Consider the following 25740-nt stretch of genomic DNA (forward strand, 5'->3'; position numbering starts at 1 on the left):
TAGATTTAAGTTGCAAATCCAAAATTAGTTTTTTTTTGCATGAAATTACAAGAGCTTTATTCAGGAGCTCTTTTGTTTGAATAAAGCTCTCATAATTTCACGCAAAAAAAAATCCAAAATTAGTTCTTGCTAGATCCTGTCACAAAGGCAAGTTGCTAAAGGGAGCTGCTTTCGGCGAAATCATGTAGAGTATGCATGCGCATATTTTGCTACTTGCATCTTCATCTCCACTACTTCGATTTTCCTTTTTCCTAATTTAATTACTAGCTACAGTATTATTCATCTGTTATAAGAAATCGAAATTATATCATAAGACTGCAGTCGGACGTGAAAAACAAGAGCAACTCGCAGTTGCTTAAAAGGGAAGGCACATATATTCCACCATCTGCTGCAAAAGAATGACTTGAAGGACCTCGCTATTATCTCAAAACAAAAGAAACAAACAAAGAACTTATGGTGACAGCTCAATTTATACTAAGCAAGTAAGCATTCATGCATGCTGTGTTAGATCCTTTCACGAAGGTGAGTTTCGCCAGATAACTACTCTCGGCGAAATCGTGTAGGCTACGGTGAGGCCGAGCCCCTTCATTCTCGGTGCCGCCTGCACCTTTATTAACCATATTTCTGCAAGCGCTAGAGTCCTAAGAACAAAGCATATGTTTTATCAGCAAGGTTTGATGATATATTTCGCAATGAAATGCTACGAACAATGTGATCCACACAAACCTGCAGAAGTTGGAGCATTTGCTCCTCGATGGTACCGCGCATAGCCAGGGTCTCAACATTTATTGGACGGGTTGCACCCATTCTATGCGCGCGACTAATAACTTGTTCCTCCATACTAATAATCAGAGAAAAGAGGACCATCCGTCAATACCGGTCGGTCATACACAATTTGATAGCTAACAAGACATATCCCCCAAAAGGGTGGTTAACTCAAGTGCCAAATACCAGTAAGAACAGAAGTTAGCCCATGGCTGACAGATGTAAAGCAGGAGAGCATGGTAATTAAGTTTGCATAGAATTTGGGAAGTCAATTTTCATTTCTACGTTTATTTGCATCCCAGCAAAAACATATGTACATGTTCTATTTTGATGCAGGCCCAAAAATGACAGTATTTCAGTAATTGAGCAATCAGGTTACCTCCTATCCCATATGGGTTCCATCAGAAAAACATGATTCACAAAACTCAAATCAAGGCCCAGTGCTGCAGTGCCATCCATCAGTAAAGCCATGCATGTTGGATCCTCTTTAAACTTTGTCAATGCGCTTCTCTGAAAAGAAATGTGGCAACACACAGATCCGTCACAAAATGTTTTGAGATATGCCAATGATTTACCATATTTTCCCTAATTAGACAGCCAAATTTGTTCCATTGTAAGGAGGACGTGCGGGCCATCAAGCTAGTGGAAGGGAAGGGGAGACACTACGTAGGATGGTACGGGGATGAGAACAAGACGGATAAACGTGGTACACATGATCGCCATTAAGGTTCACCAAGCCAAAAAGGGCCAAAATAAAATGGACACATCCCAGTTCAATAAAAATATTGCTTTTGGGGGCAAAGATAGCAAATACATCCATTCAACTAGATATATGTTACAGGTATACAGAAGAAAGAGCAAAAAAACACATACCTTAGTGCCTAAAGGCATGGGACTGTACATTCCAGCGTATGTTATTCCAGCAATAGTCAGCTGAACAGAAGGAGATCATTAACCAACTAATTCATACTCTTAAGTACTCCCTCTGTAAACTAATATAAGAGCGTTTAGATCACTAAAGTAGTGATCTAAATGCTCTTACATTAGTTTACGGAGGGAGTAAAAGACAAGTATGGGCATTACAATTTACCTGCTGCTCAATAACATGAATATGCTCCAGAAACTGAGAGAATATAATTACTTTGTCAGGCAATGTCTGTGGTAACCTGGTCTGCAGGTTATTATCATCTTGATAAGACGATGTAGTAGCAGGACCAGCACCAATGGTTATGTTAGTCGAGTGCACATGTTTCATGTTAGCTTCTCGCAAACTTCTCAACTTGTCGATCAAGTAAGCAACTTTGCTGCTAGTCGTTGACTGCCAATCTGGATCCCAGTCATCCTGCATAAAATGGAGAAAATAAATACTCCGGGAACAAAGTGCCTGAACAAATTGCATGGCATCACATAGCTCTGAGTACAGACCTGCTTATATGAAGGCTGCAGTTCAATTAGATCCTTCGGGACTGGCCATTTTGGGTTTGGATTTTCTGGACGTGCACGAGTTTCGGGAGACTGCATCTCGTAGTTGTTGCCACATTCTATGCATTTCTCACTATCCAAAGCTACACAATCATGGCACAGCAGATGCCGACAAGGTGTTATAACAGGTAAGCGGCACCAATCTCGACACCTGAATATAGCAATATGAACGTTTGAGCAAATCAGAGTATCTGATTGATAGATAATATGCTTTAGTTATTATTAAACACTTCCATACCTGACACAATCGGTGCCATTTAAAAGAGCAAATCTTATGGATTGATATTCCTCTGAAGAAGGATCAAGACCCCCCTGCATCAACTCATCCATAGTTTCTTGTATATCATGACCAGCCTCTGCTACTTTAATATGCCCAGCAACACAGCAAGACAACCGGACATTTCTTATAGTAGTAGTACGAAATTTCCACTGCTTGGGATTCAGAAGTGATTCAACATGGGAAGGGTCATTCCAATCAGCCATCAGTATATTCCGGCGAATAGTAACAACCAGTTCATTGTAACTTTTCGCATGCCCTTCACTGAAGTCTACAAATGTTATTCTTTTTATGCAAGGAGGGATGTTTTTGAGATCTGCTTTTCTTGCACTAATCATGGACCTCCGAAGTAGCTCCACAAGACGAATGCGCCCCTCTTCCATTTGAGCCTCAAAGGGCCTATGAATTCCAGACTCCCATGAGTGGTAGTTTTCACCATAAGCTTCTTCATGAAGAAACTTGAGCATGGGGTGAAGATGAGCAACCTGACTAGTTGGTGTGTTCGGTGTAGGCGTACCAGTTAAAATCCACCTGTTTGAAGCAACCAAAGAAACAGCCATCTGCAATTTGTTTGTCAGGGCAAGACTGGAACCTAAAGTGTGTCCTTCATCTAATATTACCCTAAACCAATGGATCTGCTTTAAAACACTTTTCTTACTTGGTCCCCATTCTGCGCTTAATCTGCTAAATGTGGTTATGACAATGTCATAGTCCCAAGCAAGGATGTGAGCAGGCGGCCTCTTGTGATCTCCCCATGCATAAACATTAAGTGTATCCGAAGAAACATGACGTTGTATTTGTGTTGTCCAGTGATCAATCAAATTAGCAGGCACAACTATCAAGGTCGCCCTAGATAAATATAACCTCACTAAATCCAGCGGTTTTTCAAGAGCAATTCCAAGCGCAGCCGAGTCGAAGGCCAAATCATCAAGCATAGATGGATAATACCACCGAGTTACACCTTGCTCAATCTTCCTCACAAGGCCGAATGCTTGAAATAACTTGAAATATGGGCGGGCACCCTTGCCTGTGGTTGCCCGTGCATCTAGAACTGGACGTGTCAAACCAACTGATTCCATCTCGAGATGTTTCCTGAGAGGAAGTTGTGCCAACCACAATAAAGCCTTCTTGGTTTCAGAGTTGATCAAAGAAATATTATCTTTCAATATGTTTGCAAAATATGATACATTCTGCTCATTTCCCGGCAACTCATCTTTCTTGTAAAATCCTGGCAAATAGGTTATCTTTGTCTTGAAATCCCAGGATTCCTCTGAAGCAGTGCATGTCATCCGTGCAGGATCGGCATTCATACTGCAAAACCAAGCCGTAGTAGAATCGAGAACAGTTCCATCTGATAACCTCCGCCACTTTCTGCAAGCATCACACTGAACCCATGTCTCACTTAACTCGGACACGGTGCCTCTCTTCCTTTTACTGCCTACTGAATCTTTGCTGTAAGCATCCATGAGGTTTTTCCTGACACTTTTCAAGTTTTTGGTGACCTTTAGTACTTGGGTAGCTGGCGTTGGATGTGGATTGCATGATTCTGGCGACTTCTCACTTGAAACATGCATGTTGACCGGCGATAGACCAGGGTCTACTAACCTGCCTCTCTTCCTTGATGATCTTGTACTGGGAACAGAGTCACCATTATGAGATAGCTCACTTGAACGTGGATCTTCTTGAACAACGTTCTTCCCCATGAGCCTTTTTGATTCAGAGAAATTGTTTGAACAGTTGCTGGTGTTAAATTCATAGTATCCATACTTTTTATCTGGTTTATGAGTGCACCACTTTATATCCACCCCTCTTGGAGGTTCTGCCAAAGTTCCATGCGTTTTGAGAATAAGAGACAATGCAGTCACTGTCTTCCCTAATCCAGGTTCGTCACAGAACATACCTCCACAGAAATCGTTTATGGTTGGAGCAGTCCCTGTGAATATTTCACCAGAGGTAACATTTATGAAGAATGGAAAGCCATCCTCAGTGCAGAAATTCTTGCAGAGAGGATGCGCTAAGGGCTCAGGGTTTTGCTCTCGCCTCAACATCCATTCGACAGCCGCCTCTTGATGAGGAAAAAGCTTAAGCTTCATGCAAGGCATAATAGAGGCAGCAAGAGTCCTTATGTGATGACAAGTAGCTGCCGCTCTTATCAAATCCCCGGGTTTAAGGCGAATTAGCACCTTATTCAATATATCATCAGGGATAGACCAGATACCTATTTCATCCGATATAACATCGGGTATTATTGTTGTTATCTGCATCCCCTTCTCCACTCTAACACTGGGGAGAACTTTGAAGATTTCATGCAGGTCAAATGACTTGTCGTTATTCGATACAGATGATATCTGATGAAGCTCGCAGCCAAGGACATGACAGTCAGTGCAGCTCCAAATATACTTGTCATCAGGATGTGGATTGTCATGAGAAGCCCAGTCAAAAGCAACTAAAGCATTCCTAGCATCCCAGTTGCAACTGCAAAAGAACATTCCCTTAGACAAGGAGTTACGCAGCATCAACAGGAGGATTTCTGAAATAGTAAAACGAACCTACTCGAAGGGCTGTTGTACTGATCAACTCGCGTGCATCAGATAGCTAAAATTAAATGCAGTAACCATATGGGATTACGAAGCTACCTTCACTAATTTTTGAAATGCTGTGGGGACAAACCCACAAGCTTCTTATTAATTTTAGTCAAATCATGGTGATCTATCAACATCTGAATTGCAAATCACAACTTCAGATGCAAGCAAAGTGCGTTACTGACACATTACTGACTAGGAAGTATCAATTATCAAATGCAGAGAACACAGGAGGACGAAATTTCTCACGCTTCAGATCAAAGTTGCAGTAACCCAACTTACACAAGGCAGCGAGCTAATAGTAGTAACAGTGGTAAACTGATCGCACAATGCAGAGAAGCAACAGTAGCAGTAATAAATTTCCCGCGTCAGAAGCCTGTAACCGCGAGAAATCCCCACTAAAAGGACAAAATCCTGCCTGCCCGACACCCCAGCAGGCTCTACACATTGCCCCGGAAGGGCGGGCATGTGCCGCCCTGGAACCGAAGAAGGCGATCGTGCCAATTTAACTTAAATTCCACCGGGCAGAGTCAGGGGAAACAAACGCAGAGGAAGGGGGGATGCACTGACCTGAGGTGCTTGAACACGGCGGCGGCGGCGGAGGAGCGCGAGCGCGGGAACTTCCACCCGGACCAGGCGGCGACGGGGAGGTACACGTCGACGAGCACCACCACCCTGGCCTCCTCCGCCTCTTCCCTCGCCACCACCCGGAGCACCCTGCCCTCCACCTCGACGCACCGCGCGGCGACGAGCGCCCTGAGCTGGCGCACGACGCTGGTGCCCCCGCCGCCGGTGGCCCGCCACCTGAGCGACCCCCGCGGGGCGAGGCCCGGGCGCGCGCCGGCCGCGTCGTCGGGGAGCGGCGCGAGCGGCGCGGCCCCGCAGGCGGAGAGGGAGCAGGGGGCGAGCGGGCGGATGGATTTGGCGTCGGGGGACGGGACCGAGACCACCACGCGCAGGTACCCGCCCAGCTTCCGGTGCGCGGGCGCGGCGTCCCCGCCGCCCGCGGCCACGACCACGGCCATGGCGGGCGATCGGTCAGTTTGGGGGGAGTGGATGCTAGGGTTAGGGCGGGCTAGTGTTCTCCCATTGGGGGAGTCCGGGGGTGTGACGGGTCGCCGCCGCGGCGGATCGCGCGGGAATTTCGGCCTGATTTCGGGTTGGAGGTGGGGCGGCGAGGTGGAGGTGGGAGAGGGAACGGCGGCAGGAGAGGAGATCAGGGGATGGATGGGAGGGGAGGGAGGCGTGGCGTAACGACCGGGAGACCCACGCCGGGCGGAGGTGGGATGGGTAAAGTCTCTTCGCGGTTGAGCCTTGAGCGGATCGGATCGGGTGTGCCCGGGTGGCGATGACGGGTTGGGACGGTAAGTTTGCGGGGCCTGCTGGCAGAGGGTTCGGGGCGGGCTCGGTGCCGATATGTGGGCTGGGTGTGGACGTGTTGTGTGTTCGTATCGGCTACGACGACGAGGTCCAGTGTTTCCTCTCCGGCCCGTTCTGTGACCCACCAGCCCACACCACGGTTTCCTTCCTCGAAAAAACACCCGGATTTCTCAAGAACAACTGCCTGAAAGAACACCCCGAGCCCCCGACCCAAACTCTGATTTTCATTTCGCTCAAACAATATGAAAAAACACATTACCGAAAGGAAAAAAAATCACTCTCAGTATTGCTAAAATGTGAGTTTCGTGCCTCGACGTCTGAATCGGGCATTTTGGTTCCTCGAGTGTCAAAATCATTAGATTTGTTCTTCTTTTTATTTCCAAATGAGACGTGCTCTATTGTTGTGCTAAAGGTTGCCCTAAACATCGCCCACTGTGTTCTGGCACACGTGAAACTAAAGCCAACAATTTTGCAACTACAAAAAGAAAAAGGCAATAATTTTTATTTATTTTTAAATTTATAAAAACTGGGAAAATGCATAAATATTTCAGGAAATTGTACCAAAATCATGAGGGTTTTAAAATTTTATTATATGAAATTGTACCATGGTTTTATATGAAATTTTCTGGATTTTATGGAATTTAGAATTCATGTTTTTTTTCTTTCTAAATCATTCATAGAATATTTATGAAATTATACATTTATGCATTTGGTTTTAATATTATTTTTACTCACATGGTAATGTGTGAGAAGCCATCTCATAGTGTCATTAAATTCTTCTTTCAGTGAGGTGAGGAACCAAAGCTAGACGGTTCACCTTTCGAGTTGAAATATTAAACTTCGAATTTGGAAACAACAGAAGGATCATAATAAGAATAATAACCATATCATAAAATTCACACATATTTTCTTGCCATGTCAGAGATGGTCTTAACCAATCTGCGGCAAGTTTTGCACGTGCGGAAGTGAAGTCAAAAATTATGTAATAAGAAACAAAAACTCATGATTATTTTAGAATTTTTTTAAAAAAGGTATATTTTCTAAAAAAAACTCGGTCCATTTATAAAATGGTACTTAAAGGGAGGCGTGCCATAACGATTTTTTTTATATCAAATTGTGGTTTTATATGAATGAAATTTTCTGGATTTTATGCAATTTAGAATTCATATTTTTTTTCCAAAGGCTTCCATTGAATATTTATGCACTTATACATTTTATGTGTTTGGTTTTGATTTTTTTACACACCTGCTAATATGTGAGAAGCCATCTCATAGTGTCATTAAATTCTTCTTTTAGTGAGGTGAGGAACCAAACGTAGATGATTTTAGTAGATGAGGGACCAAGAATGTTCACTTTTCAAGTTGAAATACTAAACTTTGACTTCTGAAACAACAGAAGGATCCTAAGAAGAATACTAACCATATCATAAAATTCACACATATTTTCTTGCCATGTTAGAGATGGTCTTAACCAATCTGCAGCAAGTTTTGCACGTGCGGAAATCAAGTCAGAATTTGTGTAATAAAAACAAAAACCCATGATTATCTTAGGAAAATTGTAAAAAAAAAGGTATATGTTCTTAAAAACTTGGCCGTATTTCTAAAATGGTACTAAAATTTGGAGATGTCACAAAGTTAGATCATACCATGACTTTACAAGAAGGTTTCTGAAATTTATGCAAGTGGAGAGTCAACGAAAGTTTTGATGGCTCTCTTGAATATTTATAAACTTTCACCATTTTTCTATGTAGTTTTACTAATAGTATGTTTTTGTACTCAATAGACTACATTGTGTGAGAAGCATTGTCATGTTCTCATTAGAGCAACTATAATAAGGTGATGTAAGCGGACTGTAAGGATTTAAATATTATATTATTGCTAAGTTGGAAGAGAGAGAAGAGGGGAGAGAAGGGAAGAGGGCTGTAGACTTATAGCCGTCTACAAGAAGCTTTGTAAGAGTGAATGGTGGGCAATATGTTGACAAAGTAATACTTTCTTATAACCAACTATTATACGCGTTAACTATTACATTGACCATAAATGACATGGCAACATGTTATAGCAAGCAACTGGCTATATTATTAACCATGCTCTTAAGAACTACTTTTTCCCGACATTTATACTTATAAGAATACTAACCGTATCATCATTTTCACATGGGTACCATATGCATTCAAAACTACATTTTGAGTGCAGGAGAATCAAAGCTAGACAGTTTTGATATATGGAGGATACAAATTATTTCTTTTTGAATTTGAAATAGCATACTTCGACTTTTGAAACAGCTGAAGGATAATAAATGGCACTTCTCCATTTTGAGAAGCCCCCCTCCCCCCGGTGTGAGCCCTCTGCCTCGTCCCTCCTTCCCAACCCGTCTCTCCACTGCCGCCAGAGGTGCTCATTGGTGTGGCCGCGTGACACCAATGAAGGTGGCAGCAGGGATCCTGGCAATTCCACCACGCGTGGAGTGCCTCGGCTTCCGGGGCGGCGGCCCCGAGAGGTGGTGCACAGGGTTGGCAGCTGCAGGTGGGCTACTTCCTCGGTCGTGTTGGAAGCGTGGTGGGGGTGGGGTGCCAGCTGCTGCGGCGACCCCTCGCTGGTTACTAGCTCCCCATGAAGAAGTTGTCCTCAACCCGATCTACTCCGATCCATGCCGGATCCAGCCCTTGGTGGCTTCGGCAGCCACTCTCGGAGGCTGGCTTTGTAGATCTAGTGGCCTTGAGTGTATTTGGGGGATTCCCTTGGCCGGCACGGCGGCCACACCGAAGGCGGCGCCTTTCGCTGTTGTTCCACTTGCTAGAGGCTTCGGTGAGGTTCCCATCCCACCCCTCCCTCCCAGGAGCTCAGGTGACAGCCTCAGATCTCCTGTTCCGGAAGACGACGACACCGTAGGTGCATGATCCTTCCTAAAGGTGTCGTTCAAGGATTACTCAAGTGGTGGTGAAGTTGGCGGCGGTTTGATGACAACGTGGGTTGGTCTGGATTCATCTTTGTCAATCTGCTCGGTTCTAGGTGCGGATTGTCCTTTCCATTGTGCGAGGGGGATCGGTGTCCTTCTCAGTGCCGGTGGTATGACCTGGGCGTTGGTGATTCCTATCCTTGACCAATGTATCGTGCTGCCCTTTTCGGCCTTCTCCGTGGTTCAGCGCCTTCATTCAACAACTCACATCCGGCATTCTGTCTCGCCGCTGCCAGCGACGGTGCTTAGGTGATCGGGCTCCTGTTGCTTGCGGGTCTGCTCCTATTGCCTCTCCTTAGGCAGCTTGGACACCTTGATTTGGGTGCTAGGGGAACCACTCTACCGGCAGCCAGTGCGGCACCGATCGAGCCTGAGTGAAAGGGTAATGGCCCATTGTAGCGGCGGAGACAAATCTTTGTTGCCCATGTTTGGCCCTTGGTGGCAGTCGATGAACACAATACTCACACGGTGGTGCCCTCCTCCCATGGCCTTAGTAGGTTAGTTGTTGTAGGCGTAGCGACGGTTGTTCGCAGTGATGCGGTTTGTTCTCGGCTGTTGTTGGTGTTGCCTTCGAGTTGTTCGATCTACTTTGTCCCTTATATCTTTTTCTCCACTTTTACCTATTCTCTTTGTATGTTGCTGTCCTGTAATCCTGATCAGTCGATGCCTTTGTTAGGTTCGAGCTCTTCTCAGACTCGGTTGACATATTTTCCGAAATCACTAATTAAGGAGTACTCGTTGCAAAGAACACTCCACCTCCCCAGGTCACGACAAGTGGTGCACATGCAGCGCGCCATTTGTCGCAACCTGGGAGATTTCCCTTTTTTTCGTAGATCCGTTTATTCAAACCGTTTTATCTCTTAAACCGTGCGTCCAAATCTCAAATCCTTTTCACCATTAGATTCCTTGTGTCGAGATCTTCAAAACTAGATCCCATGTTGATAGGTTTTGATGAACTTTTTTTTCACGAAAAAAACCGGACGAACAAACTAAACTGGGAGCATGGTTTTTTTCCCTTTCCGAAAGAGGCACGCCCGTGCCTCTCGCGAAATCACAACCGTGCCTCTCGCAGAAGCAAAACCGTGACTCTCGTGGAAGGAAAAAACAGAAAACGTGTTTTTTCCTTTCCGAAAGAGGCACGCCCGTGACTCTCGCGAAGGCACAACCGTGCCTGTGGCAAAAGCAAACCGTGACTCTCGCGAAAGAAAAAAATACAGAAAACGCGTATTTTTTTCCCTTTCCGAGAGGCACGGCCGTGACTCTCGCGAAAGCACAACCGTGCCTCTCGCGGAAGCAAAATCGTGACTCTCGCGAAAGAAAAAAAACAGAAAACGCGTTTTGTTTTTCCCTTTCCGAGAGGCACGGCCGTGACTCTCGCGGAGGTAAAACCGTGACTCTCGCAAAAAAAAAAAGGAAAACACATTCTTTTTTCGTTTCCGAAAGGCACGGCCGTGACTCTCGCTAAAGCACAACCGTGCCTCTCGCGGAAGAAAACCGTGACTTTTCGCGAAAGGAAAAAAGAAAACACGTTTTTTCGCGCAAATTTTTTTTTCGAATTTTTTTTGTCGAAAAGCTAAGAAAGACCGGGGGAAAACCAAAACGTCGAAAAAACCCAAAAAACCGTTTAAAAAGCTGAAAACGCGTGCGAAAAAATAAAAAAAAATAAAATCTAGAGGGAGCGTTTCGAGCGCGACACGTGGGGAATGGCTGAGAGCGCGCCAAGTGGCGCTGATCGTTGCGAGGCTCCCGAAGGAGCGCTCGTTAACTAGTTGCTCTTCATATTTTCTCTAAGAAAACCATTCACACAACTTTGTGTGGATTGGGACAAAGTAAAGCAGGCCGGGTCAACGCCCGTAAAAGAAAAAGCAGGCCGAGTCACCGGAAACCCATGGACGCATTTATTTATTACATTTACACGCATTGCAAATATTACAACAAACTGGACGTCGTACGGAAAACCATCGATACCTGCATACAGCTCAACAAGGAAGAAATAGCAAGACCCTTTTCACCTAAAAGGCAGACGAGATGGGACGTGTGGTGATAATTTACGTACGCGCGTAGGTTTTTACCCTGCAATCAAAGAGCCGAAATGAAGCACACGCTAAATCACGTACGCACGCTTTTTTTTACGTGTCTTTAATGTGCGTGTTACGCTTGGCGCACGTGTACGTGTTCATGGCCTACTTCGGCTGGAACTTGGCCCTGATGCTCTCCACCACGCCGCCGTCGGTCTGCAGCGCCCGGGCCAGCACGTCCGTCGGCACCCCCGGCGCCGCCCCGAACATCGCCTCCCCGAGCCTCTGCGTGCCGGGGAGCTGGCTGTCGAACGCTGAGATCGCCACGGCGGGCGCCTCGCCGACGCTGCGCTCGTAGTGCATCATGCCGCGCGGGAACACGAAGAGCCCGCCCTTGGGCACGGCCCGGGTGATGTGCCTGCCGGAGGTGGTGACGAAGCCCACCTGCAGGGTCCCCTCGGCGACGAAGAGGATCTCGGTGGCGTGCTGGTGCGAATGCGGCGGGTTCGTGCCGCCCCACGGCGCGTAGTCGACCCGGGACATGGACACGCCCAGCGTGTTGAGCCCCGGGAGCCTCTCCACGTCCGCCACGGTCACCACGGAGCCCATCGGGTTGCCCCCGCCGTACACGTCGGCCGCGCTCGCCAGCCCGCCGTAGAAGAAGTCGTCCGCCGTCACGTTCTCCGCAGGCTTGCACGGGTACCCGTTCACCCTCAGCGCTGCACACACATATGAAACATGACACAAACGCATGCATGCACAACGAAATGAGAATTGGCCAGTTACTCACGTCCCTGGAGGGAGATGTAGTCGGCGACGCAGAGGTCCTGGAGCATGTCGGGGTCGCCGGCGAGCGTCGACGGCGCCGCAGCGAGCGCCAGGAGGGCGGCGCAGGCGGCGAGGAGGACAACACAAAGCTTTGCCATGATTAGTAGTTAACCTTGTTGGTCCTTGGGCCTGGAACGCTAGCTTGCTGGTAGCTCGTGAGCTAGCTAATTAGATGATTAACTTTCGGCTTGGTGAAGAGGGGGAGCTTGGGAGGTGGTATTTATAGATTTGAACGTAGTTGGTTAAGGCGCGTGAACGATGGGTCTATCTGTCATGTCTCATGTGATCAGTACAATTAATTACCAATCAAGTGTCAGAAGGGGAAGGCTTAGACTCGTGATAGTAGGGAGCAACTTATACTAGTGTCATGCATATGACACTAGTCTAATTTACTACCTTCATAGTGCAAAGTAACATAGTAGTGTCATAGAGGACTTCATTAATTAGCTTGTAGACTCATCTTCTCTTGGGAAGCGCTATGTTACACTAACATATTATGTTACTCCCTCCGTCTAGGTGTGTAAGTCATCTTACGAAAACCAAATAATCCCAAAACACTTAGGCGCGGTGCATTAACTTCCACCTCGTTTTTTGTTTCTTGACATATCAACCAATAAGATATGTGGGGTGTGCATGATTTTAATGACTTGGAGACTACCAAACACGACATGCAGTGGTTAACATTGCATGCAATGCTATTAATTAGCAAATAAACATTAAGTTCTCTCTTTTTCCCCTCCTCCTTGGTCACGGTGCACAACCTAAGATGACTTACTCACCTAAACGGAGGGAGTACCACTTCTCATTAACTACATGCCACATAAACAAAATTTTCTCGAAGTGCGCTATGTCCCTCCTTTCGGGTTTATAGGGCTCAAATCTGAAATCTCATCAACCAAGACACATGGTGAGTGGTGGAATGTATCTCGTGCTTTACAAAACTAACCAAACTAAATTGATGCATTAATTAGGATTAACTACAATGCATGCATACTTGGCCACTAGATGAGTAGTAGCAATACATGCATTGGTGAGTTTCTTTTTAATTCTTGCATGCGAAGATTTAATGCGCCTCGAAATCTCAAAAGGAGAGGAGATGAGCCCTTTAAATTGGAAAAATGAAAATTTTGAGATAAGCTCTACAAACCGGAAAGGAGGGAGTAGCTAAGTTACTCCCACTATGACTAGCCTTAAGGTTTGGGTTGGTGGAGCTAGCTACTAGTATAGCTAGTGCTTAATACTTCCTTTTCAGGACAAACAGTGTTGCTTGTCACGCGAACTGACGGTGCAAACCATATCGTACGTACAAACTATCCATGCAAAACTGTCACGCATGCATGCATCTTATACACAAGTGTCAGGCACACCTCTTTAGTTATACTCAATTCACATGCATGTCTCTTTCTTTTTATTATATGATGACGTGCACGCTATATTTGTGTGCACGTTCACATGTGTATTTTGTGTACGGGTCTATTCGCCTAAACGCAAAGTTGTTAAAACAGAATTTTTGGGCTGAAGCGGCACTCACAAAGTTGTTATATGCCTTTGCATCACCATAATTTAAACAACCTCGTAACCTCTATATTTCGAGAATGTGAAGGTTCGGTATGAAGCTCGCTCAAAATCCCAACCATCAGTGCAGGAGGGAAGTTTCAGCTTCCTCCACCTCGCGCCACGACCGAATTTTCAAGTTGTGCGGCCTACGATGCATCACAGGCGAGCAACCACTTGGCCATTAATCCATCAGATTTCCGTGGCGGCCCGTCAGATGGACACCACGCGACATCATCTCCTGCCTTGCATGTGAGCAGGCCGGAAGGCGACTTAGCGCAGCAAAGTTTCTCATTGGGAAGCGTGCCCCTTGATGGCGCCCGTAGTGGCCTATAGAAGGCTGCCACCCTCCCTTCTCTACCCTACTCGAACCCACCCGCCGGTCCCTCCCAATCCCCTCTCTTCCCCACTCCAAGCCACCTTGACGCCTTGGTGTACCAATACAAGCTGCCCCTCACCTTCAGCTTTGGGGATGATGAATCCCAGCCGGGTGAACTGTATCTCATGTTGCCACATTGGGACCAATACGATATAGTATTGGACCTCCTCATGGCGACAGAAGAGGACCCCGTAGCCGTGCCCGTCTCCATCCTCACGCCTATAGCAGAGGATCCGGTTGTCGAGGAAGAATTCTAGGCCATACAGACCCTTGTTGAAGCATTCCCCAACGCCCCTGACAAAGCGCCCATGCCCAATTCCTTCACCGCAATCGTCGTGGCTGCAAGTAGTTTAGTTTATTAATTTAGTTTTATGAACATAAAATCACTTACCAATTTTTCTCCTCCTATGTAAGAAGTTTGTAATGGAGTATTAGCTTAAACTAATGTTTTAAATCCATTCAATTGAGGGTTTTACTATTGAGTTGATGCAACAAGAAAGCAAAAAAAGATAGAGGCGTCCATTTTTGTGACACCATTTGCACACAAGCCCAGTAGCCTCCTTATCCATATGAAGCGCGCTCCATATATGATGGATGGCGATCACAACTATGTCGACTCCGCTAGAGTTGCTATAAGAAGTCAAGCTTGTTGCGTATATGTAAGTTTTTAGTGTGTGGTGTACAACATTAATTTACGGTTCATATTCAAACTATGATTTTTTGTTTTGTGTTTGTTTGTTTTTTCTTATTTTGCGTTCAAATTTGTAAAGACGTAACATTGTGTTATTAGTTTTCTGACTTTGTGTTGTTCAATACTAAGCAAATATATCAAACTTATAGGAAATAACTTACAACGTGAAGTTACACAAATCCTCTTTGTAAACGTCCATAGGTGTGACATTACTAATTAAACACTGCCTATCTTAACTAGTACAAAAGATTACAATAGTTTGGTACAAATTTTGTCATACATGACGGGACATCCCCATATGACAACCCATTACCTCTATGATTTAAACAAAAACCTAGCAATCTCAGAGGCCACCTTGTTATTCTCTCGGTTGATCTTCTCTATAGTGCATTTAGGACTTGGAGCAAGAACTCCTAATGCTTCGTTCTTCAGGTCAACGAGAGCCAGTCCATCTCGGACATTAGTAGACAAGTTATTTTTATGAACCAGCAAGGAGTCTTCAGAACAGAAAACTTATGCAAAGTAACTGGAATGTACAATCCTACAATACAAAGCCCGGTCCGCTGCTTCCTCCATAGATGTGCAGCATGGCAGGAAGTCCCAAAATGGGAGGAGCACCACTCCATCATGATCTCTTATTACCACGCCAACGGTAATGAAATTCTAAATTTGACCAAACACATAGAAAAAATATCATCCACAATACCAAATCATTTGCCATATATTTTCAAAATATATATTGGATATCATATATATGACACTTTTATCTATACAGTTTGTTAAACTTAAAGAAAACTTTAAATCCCCCCTCCGGTTTTAATACAATGTCACTATTAAAAATACAATTTCCATCTATACACTAGTAGAAAACAGGGCTTTGGTTCGGCCAGAAAAGAGCATTAATCCCGGTTGCATTACGAACCGGGACAAATGTGAGCATTAGTCCCGGTTCGAGCGGCTAGGGCACCGTACAGGCATTAGTCCCGGTTCAAATGGGACCTTTAGTCCCGGTTGGTGCCACGAACCGGGACTAAAGGGTGCGATGCCCATTAGTACCAGTTCGTGGCACCAACCGGTACTAAAGGTTAGACCTTTAGTCCCGGTTCGAGCCACCAACCGGTACTAATGGGGTTTGAGGCATTAGTACCGGTTCATGGCACGAACCGGTACTAAAGGTCCCATTTTCAAACTCTACCCCCCCCCCCCTTGGATCGCCTTTTCAGTTTTGTAAAATGCAAAAGAAAATGATAAAAACTTCAAAAATTAAAATCCTTCCAGATGTAGTTATGTTACTACATGTACTAGTTAGGACAATTTAAAAACTTAATTTGGACATGTTTTGCAAAAAGTGTAGGGAAAATGTAAAACGGCTATAACTTTTGCATACGATGTCAGAAAAAAGTATAATATATAAAAATGTTCAGCACGAAAATCCGCATCCGATTTTGACTGCCTACGGCCTGTTTGCAAATTTTTAGAATCCTCAAATTCTAAAAGGAAAAAAAGTTATGCTCAAATTTCTGTTTTTTTTGAATTTTTGTTAAATCTGGTCAAACTATGGTCAAACTACTTATTCAAGAAGTATTAGTGTTACTAAATAATTATTCAAGAATATTAGTGTTACTAAATAATTATTTCAGTTTTTTTGAATTTTGGTCAAATCTGGTCAAACTGTGGTCAAACAATGGTCAAACTAATTATTCAAGAAATATTAGTGTTAGTAAATAATTATTTCATTTTTTTGAATTTTGGTCAAATCTAGTCAAACTACTTATTCATGAAATATTAGTGTTACTAAATAATTATTGTTTTTTAGAACAATAGTTTCAAACTCAAACAGTGAAATGTGTGACTTCATGCTCAAGCTAAATTCCTGAGGGTTAATAGGATTGACATCTTAATATTGTCAGGAAAACAACAATTGCAGACTTGGAAACGAGAGAGAATAGAACCCGGAAGTTAAGCGTGCTCAGGCTGGAGTAGTGAGAGGATGGGTGACCGTCCGGGAAGTTAGATGATTTGGAATGATGAGGGATGATTAGAGATTAGAGGTTAAATTGGGCAGTGATGAGAGGTATTACCAACCGGGACTAAAGGTGGACCTCCAGGCAGCGGCCACATGGAGGACCTTTAGTCCCGGTTCTTAGTCCCGGTTCGTGTAAGAACTGGAACTAAAGGGGAGGCTTTAATAACGACCCTTTAGTCCCGGTTCCAGAACCAGAACCGGGACTAAAGGCCTTTTTTTACTAGTGATAGAATGCCATTATCTCTTCCTGAGAAGAATTGATTAGATTTTCGCCCTGTACGACGATGTTTATTGATGCAAACATTGCATGCAGTCATAGAGAAAGAGGCACTACATGCAACATGTTTAATTAGCCCGAAATTAAAATATGTCGAAGAAATTAAACATGTGGAGGCACCACTATCTCTTCCTGGTTTCGGAGTGGACGGTGAGTGCGAGGAGAAATGGAAGCGTTCGCGACGGCCTCTTGCTTTTCCGAACGAAAAAATTCGATGACATGGCTGGTCTTAGTTGCTCCAAGATTCGTGTTGGATCAAACGGTCCATGGTATGTTCGATCCCAACAGCTAAAAATCTGACGTAAGATTTTTGGCCAGGAGGGCGGCGCAGACGGCGAGGAGGACGGCGCAGAGCTTGGCCATGATTAGTAGTTAGTCTGCTTGGTCCTTGGACTTGGCTCGATTGCTAGCTGGCTGGTAGCTATATAGCTCGTGAGCGAGCTAATTACGTAGAGTAGTAACATATATTAGCATGTTACTACCCAGCATGGACGTGTGAGGTAGAAGAAGAGGAGGCTACGTACATACGTACGAGCTTGATCGATCGTTTGGGTTGGTGGAGTTTGTTAGGCGATGTACGTACGTAGTACGTGGGAGGTGCGACGGTGAGCAGTGCTTAATACTTCCTTTTCAGGACAAACAGCGTTGCTTGTCATGTTTTTTGACGGTGCAAACCATATCGTACGTACCAACTATCCATGCAAAACTGCCGCGCATCCATGCATCTCATACATAAGTGTCAGCCTAGCACACGGACGTCTTTAGTTATACTGAACTCGCATGAATGTCTCTTTCTATTTATTATAGGGATAAGTATATATTTCGTTCTCGAAGAGAGTTTAGAAATCGTCCCTCAACTCAAAACCGGATAGTTTTCGTCCCTCGCGCCGCTTCGGGCGGTTTTCATCCGCATGAACAGTAAACCGATGAACAGTGATTTTTTTTAAAAGGCAAAAAAGTCAAAAAAATCCGAAAATTTGTGGGATCAAAGTTCCTCAGGTGCGCAAGGTGCGTGAAATGTTTTGTGCTATTTAGACATTCCAGGAGCTCATGACAAAGCAAAAACTATAAATATGTACGTCAATGAACAGTAAATTCGAAAAAATAGAAAACAAATTCAAAAAAATATGAAAATTGTTGACATACAAGATGCTTGGGTGCTCAATGTGCCTGCAAAATTTCATGGTGTTCGGACATTGTGGGAGCTCGTGAAAAAAAATGGCTGGGAAAGAAACTTTGAAAAAGTGAACTTTTTTTTTGCTAGAGCTCATCCTATGTCATTTCAGCACGAAAATATACAAGCACCTTGCACACGCAAGATTCTTTGATGCCAAAAAAATTCATACTTTTTGCTATTTTTTTTAATTTACTATTCACCGACGTACATATTTACAGTTTTTTCTTTGTCATGAGCATCTGGAATGTCCAAACAATATGAAAATTTGTACGCACCTTGCGCACCCGAGGAACTTTGATCCCACAAATTTTCATATTTTTAATTTTTTTCGTATTTACTATTCGTTGGTTTACTATTCATGACGGACGAAAACCGCCCGAAGCGGCGTGTGGGACGAAAACTATCCGGTTTTGATAGTTGAGGGACGAAAACTATCTCGTTTTGAGTTGAGGGATGATTTCTAAACTCTCGGAAGAGTTTGAGGATGAAAAATATACTTATCCCTTTATTATATGATGAGCTGGGCGTTGGTGATTCCTATCCTTGACCAATGTAAAATGCTGCCCTTTTCGGCCTTCTCCGTGGTTCAACGCCTTCATTCAAAAACTCACATCCAGCATTCTGTCTCACCGCTGCCAGCGACGGTGCTTAGGTGGTCGGGCTCCTGTTGCTTGTGGGTCTGCTCCTCCTTAGGCAGCTTGGACACCTTGATTTGGGTTCTAGGGGAACCACTCTGCCGGCAGTCAGTGCGGCACCGATCGAGCCTGAGTGAAAGGGTAATGGCCCATTGCAGTAGCGGAGACAAATCTTTGTTGCCCATGTTTGCCCCTTGGTGGCAGTCGATGAACACAATACTTACACGGTGGTGCCCTCCTTCCACGGCCTTAGTAGGTTAGTTGGTGTAGGCGTAGCGACGGTCGTTGGTAATGATGCGGTTTGTTCTCGGCTGCCTTCGAGTTGTTCTACTTTGTTCCTTATATCTTTTTCTCCGCTTTTACCTATTCTCTTTCTATGTTGCTGCCTTGTAATCCTGATCGGTCGATGGCTTTGTTAGGTTCGAGCTCTTCTCAAACTAGGTCGACATCTTTTCTCTAAGAAAAGCATTAACGCAACTTTGTGTGGATTGGGACAAAGTAAAGCAGGCCGGGTCACCGCCCGTAAAAAAAAAGCAGGCCGAGTCACCGGAAACTCATGGAAGCATTTATTTATTACATTTACACGCATTGCAAATATTACAACAAACTTAGGACGTCGTACGAAAACCATCGATACCTGCATGCAGCTCAACAACAAACTTAAGACGCTTTTCACCTAAAAGACAGACAAGATGAGAAGACATATAGGACGTGTGGTGATGATTTACGTACGCATGTATGCTTTTACCGTGCAATCAAAGAGCCGAAATGAAGCACACGCTAAATCACGTACGCACTCTTTTTTTAGGCGCCTTAATGTGTGTGTTACGCTTTGGCGCACGTACGTGCTTGTGGATCGTGACCTAGTTTGGCTGGAACTTGGCCCTGATGCTCTCCACCACGCCGCCGTCGGTCTGCAGCGCCCGGGCCAGCACGTCCGTCGGTACCCCCGGCGCCGCCCCGAACATCGCCTCCCCGAGCCTCTGCGTGCCGGGGAGCTGGCAGTCGAACGCTGAGATCGCCACGGCGGGCGCCTCGCCGACGCTGCGCTCGTAGTGCATCATGCCGCGCGGGAACACGAAGACCCCGCCCTTGGGCACGCCTCGGGTGATGTGCCTGCCGGCGGTCGTGACGAAGCCCACCTCCAGGTTTCCCTCGGCCACGAAGAGGATCTCTGTGGCGCGCGGGTGCATGTGCGGCGGGTTCGTGCCGCCCCATGGAGCGTAGTCCACGCGGGACATGGACACGCCAAGGGTGTTGAGACCCGGGAGCCTCTCCACGTCCGCCGTGGTCACCACGGAGCCCATCGGGTTGCCGCCGCCGTACACGTCGGCCGCGCTCGCCAGCCCGGCGAAGAAGAAGTCGTCCGCCGTCACGTTCTCCGCCCGCTTGCAGGGGTACCCGTTCACCCTCAGCGCTGCACACACACGCACGCATGCATTCCGGTTAGTGGTCGATCGTTCAAATATTGCATGCACGATGAAATGAGAATTGCTCCGTCACTCACGGCCCTGAAGGGACATGTAGTCGGCGACGCAGATGTCCTGGAGCATGTTGGGGTCACCGGCGAGCGACGGCGCTGCACCCAGAGCCAGGAGGGCGGCGCAGGCGGTGAGGAGGACAACACAAAGCTTGGCCATGACGAGTAGTAGAGCTAGTTGGTCCCTCTGTCCTTGGACCTCGCTCGCTCGTGATCAGCTAGTGAGCTGTGGGTAGTTATAGATGAGGAACTTTCGGCTTGGTGAAGAGGGGGTGCTTGGAAGGTGGTATTTATAGATGTGATGGCAGTAGGTTAAGCCCTAATGAAGACGCGCGAACGATGGGTCTATCTGTCATTTTCTCATGTGATCGGTACAGTTAATGACCAATCAAGTCTGAGTTAGAAGAGGAGGCAACGTACTTACTACGAGCTTGATCGATCGTATGGGTTGGTGGAGTTTGTTAGGCGATGTACGGATGTAGTACGTGGGAGGTGCGACGGTGAGCAGTGCTTAATACTTCCTTTTCAGGACAAACAGCGTTGCTTGTCACGTTAACTGAGCGGTGCAAACCATATCGTACGTACGAACCATCCATGCAAAACTGTCACGGATGCATGCATCTTATACATAAGTGTCAGCACATGGCACACGTCTTTAGTTTATATAATACTCAACTCGCATGCATGTCTCTTTCTTTTTATTATATGATGACGTGCACGCTATATTTTTTTCGAAAAGATCGAAATCTATTATAACGATTCACCGAAAGTACAAAACACCTCAAACATAATAAAAATTACATCAAGGTTCATGGACCGTCGAACGACCATTGTCACCGCCAGAACGAGCAGCCGAAGCAGCGCTGTTGCTACTCCCATACCGGAGCCGGCCTTACCTTATCGATAACAATCGGGAAGTCTTTGTGCACGTGCCTCTAAGGACCAGCACCCCAGAGCCGCAGTTGTCGTCGTTGAATCCTTGAATAGATCTGAAGAACCTGACATAAAGTAGCGCCGTTCCGTACGCACGAGGAGAAACCCTAACCTCGCCGCCCCGAGGAGCTGGCAGGAATCTACGCTGGAGCTTCTTCTAATCCGTCCCAATGGACGAACTTGAGGAGGCTCGGAGCCCGGAAGACTGAATCGAAGAAGAAGCGCCGCCATCCATCCAAACGCCGCCCCCTTGAGGACTAAAACCCTACCTATCTACTAGCCATGTAACATCCCAAATTTTCAATTTGGTATGTTATACATAGATCATCACTGCATATCATGTTTTATTGCATTTTGGCAAATCCTCGATAAATCCTAAGCAACTCAAGGACCCTCGGAGAGAGTTGGAGATTTTCTCGAATTTTCATATTTGATTTTCATCTAATGATAAGACGAGGATTTTGGTTTTAATTATTTTTCTCTCCGGAAAAATATTTCATTTTAAAATAAACGAGAGGAGAAAATATGACTTCTCCAAAACAATTGAAATACAAGAGAAAAAATGTTAAAAACATTATTTAGAATTTATTTGCAATTTTTATTGCATTAAAAATATTGCATGTTTTCAAAATATCTATTTTTGATTTTAAAAATGTTCACCCTATTCTAGATTTTCTAACTAGACGGGGAAAATTTATTTCATATTATTCTGATTTTTATTTATTTTTCTATGCAATATTTTACGCGGAACTTATTAAAAAAAACGCCCGCGCCAACTGGGCCAAAGGCCCGGCCGACGGCCCGCCCGCGGCCTCTCCTCTTCCCGCACGGGAGCTCGCCGCCCGAGTCCGGCCGCCGCACGACACCGCCGGCCGACCCCTTCCCCAAGCCGCCGCCACCCCCCCTCCTTAAATACCCCCCCTCGTCTCTTTCCTCACCTCGAGCCGCCGCCGCCGACATCGCCGCCGCCGCCCGCACGCAACTCGCCCACCGCCGCCGCCGGTTGCCTCGCGCGCCGCCGCCGCTGGGAGCCCCGGAGCCGCCGCCCCTCGCCGCCTCCCCGAGCCCCGCCCCGCCGGAGCCCCTCGCCGGAGCCCGCCGTCGAGGTACTGCCGCCGGCCGTTTCCCGTCGTTGACCGGTTTTCTGTAAAAAAAACCCTTCGTTTTAAAAAAAACCCTAGATCGTTTTTTTTCGGTTTTCTTATTTTACGAGCGTTCACCGAACCGTTCGTTTTAACAAACGCGTTCGTCGGTTTTCTCTGTTAACGAACGTCCGTTATTTATACCGTTCGTCCGTTTTTCTTTTTCATCGGATTTTCTCGTTATTTTTCTCAGATTCGATTTCTGATCGAATCTTCAAATCAGTTTAACTTCTCGCTCGTTTATCGGAATCAGGCGATTCAAGCGCCTAGAGTTTCGTCTCGAAATTTTCTTTCCGATTAACCTACTCAAACAAGTTTTTGCTACAGTAAAATTTGACCTAGATCTAGATTAGCAAACGAAGTTTCTTTCTTTCACCGTTTGACTTTCGTTGCTTCTTTCGAGTTGATTCTTTTTGCAAACCGGAGTTCTTAAGTTGAACTTTCTGGTTGGATCTTTCATTCGAGTTTTACCTGTGCATTAGATGAGTACTGATTGTATGCTTGTTTGTTTGCGATAGAGTACCCGGAGTGTGCCGCTTGTTACTTCGAATCGCTAGGTTTTGCGGATCATCAGCAAGGCAAGTAACACTTTGATCATACCCCGTTCATACCCAGTTTTTATTGCATTAGATCTATTCCTCAAATATTGCATGATTAGGATCTAATTAAATTGTGGGTATCTGGGAAGTAGTTGAGGTAGTACCTATTACCTGTTTTATTATCAAACCCTTGGGAGTTACTTCTACGTTGCTATTATATTGCCATGCTATGCTCGTAGACGTGGATTGGGTTTGAGAGATATTCATGACAGATGTGAGATTGTTAATAATGGTTTAACTTAAGGTGGCAACTAAAACTCACATCTGGGTGGATTGAGGCACCTGGAGAACCCAGTGTTGTCTGTTTGTATAAGGTCCGCCGCTCAAAGGGATCATAAGATTATTCATGCTAGAAACTTCCGTGTGCAGCCACAAGCTATTATGGGCTCTAGCATAGCTGAGTAGGTTACAGGATCTCTTGAAGAGGTGGACTAGCAGATGTAGGGGAAAGTAGGTGTACCGGTCCATCCAGAGTAAAGAGTGATTGTTTCTGAAAGACTGTGTCTCGGTCATCCGTTTCTCAAACATCATGCAGTGCGAGAATCAAGCGGAGGCGATCGAGTCTTGTGGTGAAAAGTGCGCAAACCTCTGCAGAGTGTACAAACTAATCATGATTAGCCGTGTCCCCGGTTATGGACAACTTGAGTATCTAGTACCTGGATTGTCAATTGAATCTCATCACCGTGATACTTATAATTAATTTTGTTGGGTTAATGATGACACTTAATTGGGATTGAGTTGGAGGTACCTTCTCAATGATTCACAACCACCATGATAGTTAAATAAAATTTATTCCTTTGAAGTAGGATAAAATTGGCTTTTCGCAAAACTGTAACCATAGAGCTTTCCACCAGCCATATATGCATATAGTATAGCATTATTATTGTTCATTGTTCTCTATGTGTTACTTTGCCAGCATATTCTATGTGCTGACCCGTTTTCGGGCTGCAACGTTTCATGTTGCAGACTTTTCAGACGACGAGTAAGGTGCCTTAGGTCGTGGTCTTATACTCAGTGATGCCGCTGGAGTTGATGGACTCACTTATCTTCCAAGTCTTCCGCTGTTATCGTTATTAGATGGCCTTAAGCCATGTTTATCATACTTAATCTCTTTGGAGATATTCGATGTAATAAGTGTGTGATTGCTACTCTGTTATAAATCCTCCATTTGTACTGTGCGTGTCAGCATTACTGATCCAGGGATGACACTGGTGCACAGCAGCACAGACCATTTGAGGTCTGGTCGCTACAAAGTTGGTATCAGAGCACACGCTGACTGTAGGACACGACCACTAAGCTTAAGCCCTAGAAAGCTTCTCTCTTCTCATTTCTGACCCCTCTCCACTTTCTACTCTTTTAGGAATGGCGAATGCAAGGAGCAAGTTCATCCAACCAGATGAAGACACGCCGTTTGGTCGACACTTGAAGGAAGTCACCAAGTACTTGAACATAGGAATACCAAGCGTCACCGGAACCTACAACGCCACACTTCCTGAAGAGGAGAGCTGGAAGATTCAAGTTATCATTCCAGGAAGAACGTTTGCGCCAATTACGGAACCCATGAGATTGGTTTTCGAAGCACCAACTTCGAATTTAGGGAAGAGCATGGCCGCACATATCGCCATGGGACGCATTGGAGAAGTCTACCACCAGGAGCTTAAGGATACGATTTATCAAATTTGTGGACGTCGAGACGCGCAATGGGAGATGATCAAGACCAAGAAGGATGGATCAATTGCAGCTTTCATCCAGGAACAGAACCAACATATTCGTCGCCAGGAGAACCAGATGTGCACGGACAAGGAGGAACTGAAGAAGGCATTCACGAAGATCAAGGAACTCCAAGAAGAACTCAAGGCTACACGCGAAGATTACTTGGAGGAAATCAACGCACTAGTAGGGAAGATTGACGACCTGGAGAATAAGATTGGAGCATTCGTGGGAAATCCAGTGCCAAAAGCAGAAGTCGACGAATGCACTTGTCCGGATAACTACATCATCATCGACGACACCGACTCGGAACCAAGTGAAGACGAATGGATTGATGAAGCTGGAGCAGACATCATGGAGTCTTCAACGGATCAGAATTTTTAGTAGACCACCATATCAGTAGTAGTTTTCCCCCATTCAGTAGTATAGTTCAAGCACTTTGTAACGCTAGTTAGATCGATTGTTTTGCCTTGTTTGGATTGATTGAGTGATATTGATTGAATTTGTCTCATGAGCATATGGGTAGTGTTTTCTCTCTAGACCTCATTCTTTCTTAACTCTCATCTTTTCTAAACCTATCAGATGCCTCCGAGACGCGACACCGGATTTGTTTTCCCGCCAGAGATCACCCAGTTGATTCAGCAACAGAATGCCCTGATGCAAGTGTTAGTTCAGAACCAAGGCAACAACAACAACAACAACCCACCGCCACCACCACCTGTTGACCACTTAGCCCGTTTCTTAAGGTTAAACCCGCCGGTGTTTTCCAGTAGCACCGAGACGATTGTTGCAGATGATTGGCTCCGCAAAGTTGGGAGAGAGTTGACCACTGCAGGATGCACAGATG

General features: G+C 45.5%; 3 protein-coding genes across 3 annotated transcripts; all 3 read right to left on the reverse strand.

Moving 5' to 3' along the window:
- Positions 1-328: 328 nt before the first annotated feature.
- LOC123080722 (F-box protein At3g54460) lies at positions 329-6376 on the reverse strand. The gene is made up of 8 exons (XM_044503658.1): positions 5677-6376; positions 2486-4999; positions 2191-2398; positions 1856-2107; positions 1639-1698; positions 1145-1275; positions 727-841; positions 329-641 (listed from the first exon to the last, which is right to left on the reverse strand). Exons 1-8 carry the CDS (start codon positions 6129-6131, stop codon positions 465-467), a joined length of 3912 nt encoding a protein of 1303 aa, XP_044359593.1. The 5' UTR covers positions 6132-6376; the 3' UTR covers positions 329-464.
- Positions 6377-11482: 5106 nt separating this feature from the next.
- On the reverse strand, positions 11483-12491 carry LOC123075667 (germin-like protein 1-4). The gene is made up of 2 exons (XM_044498221.1): positions 12253-12491; positions 11483-12181 (listed from the first exon to the last, which is right to left on the reverse strand). Exons 1-2 carry the CDS (start codon positions 12386-12388, stop codon positions 11628-11630), a joined length of 690 nt encoding a protein of 229 aa, XP_044354156.1. The 5' UTR covers positions 12389-12491; the 3' UTR covers positions 11483-11627.
- A 7081-nt stretch (positions 12492-19572) lies between these two features.
- On the reverse strand, positions 19573-20762 carry LOC123075668 (germin-like protein 1-4). Its single transcript, XM_044498222.1, has 2 exons — positions 20537-20762; positions 19573-20446 (listed from the first exon to the last, which is right to left on the reverse strand). Exons 1-2 carry the CDS (start codon positions 20667-20669, stop codon positions 19893-19895), a joined length of 687 nt encoding a protein of 228 aa, XP_044354157.1. The 5' UTR covers positions 20670-20762; the 3' UTR covers positions 19573-19892.
- Positions 20763-25740: the final 4978 nt, after the last annotated feature.

The sequence above is a fragment of the Triticum aestivum genome, chromosome 3D (genome assembly GCF_018294505.1).
Source record: "Triticum aestivum cultivar Chinese Spring chromosome 3D, IWGSC CS RefSeq v2.1, whole genome shotgun sequence".
Lineage (NCBI taxonomy): Eukaryota > Viridiplantae > Streptophyta > Magnoliopsida > Poales > Poaceae > Triticum > Triticum aestivum.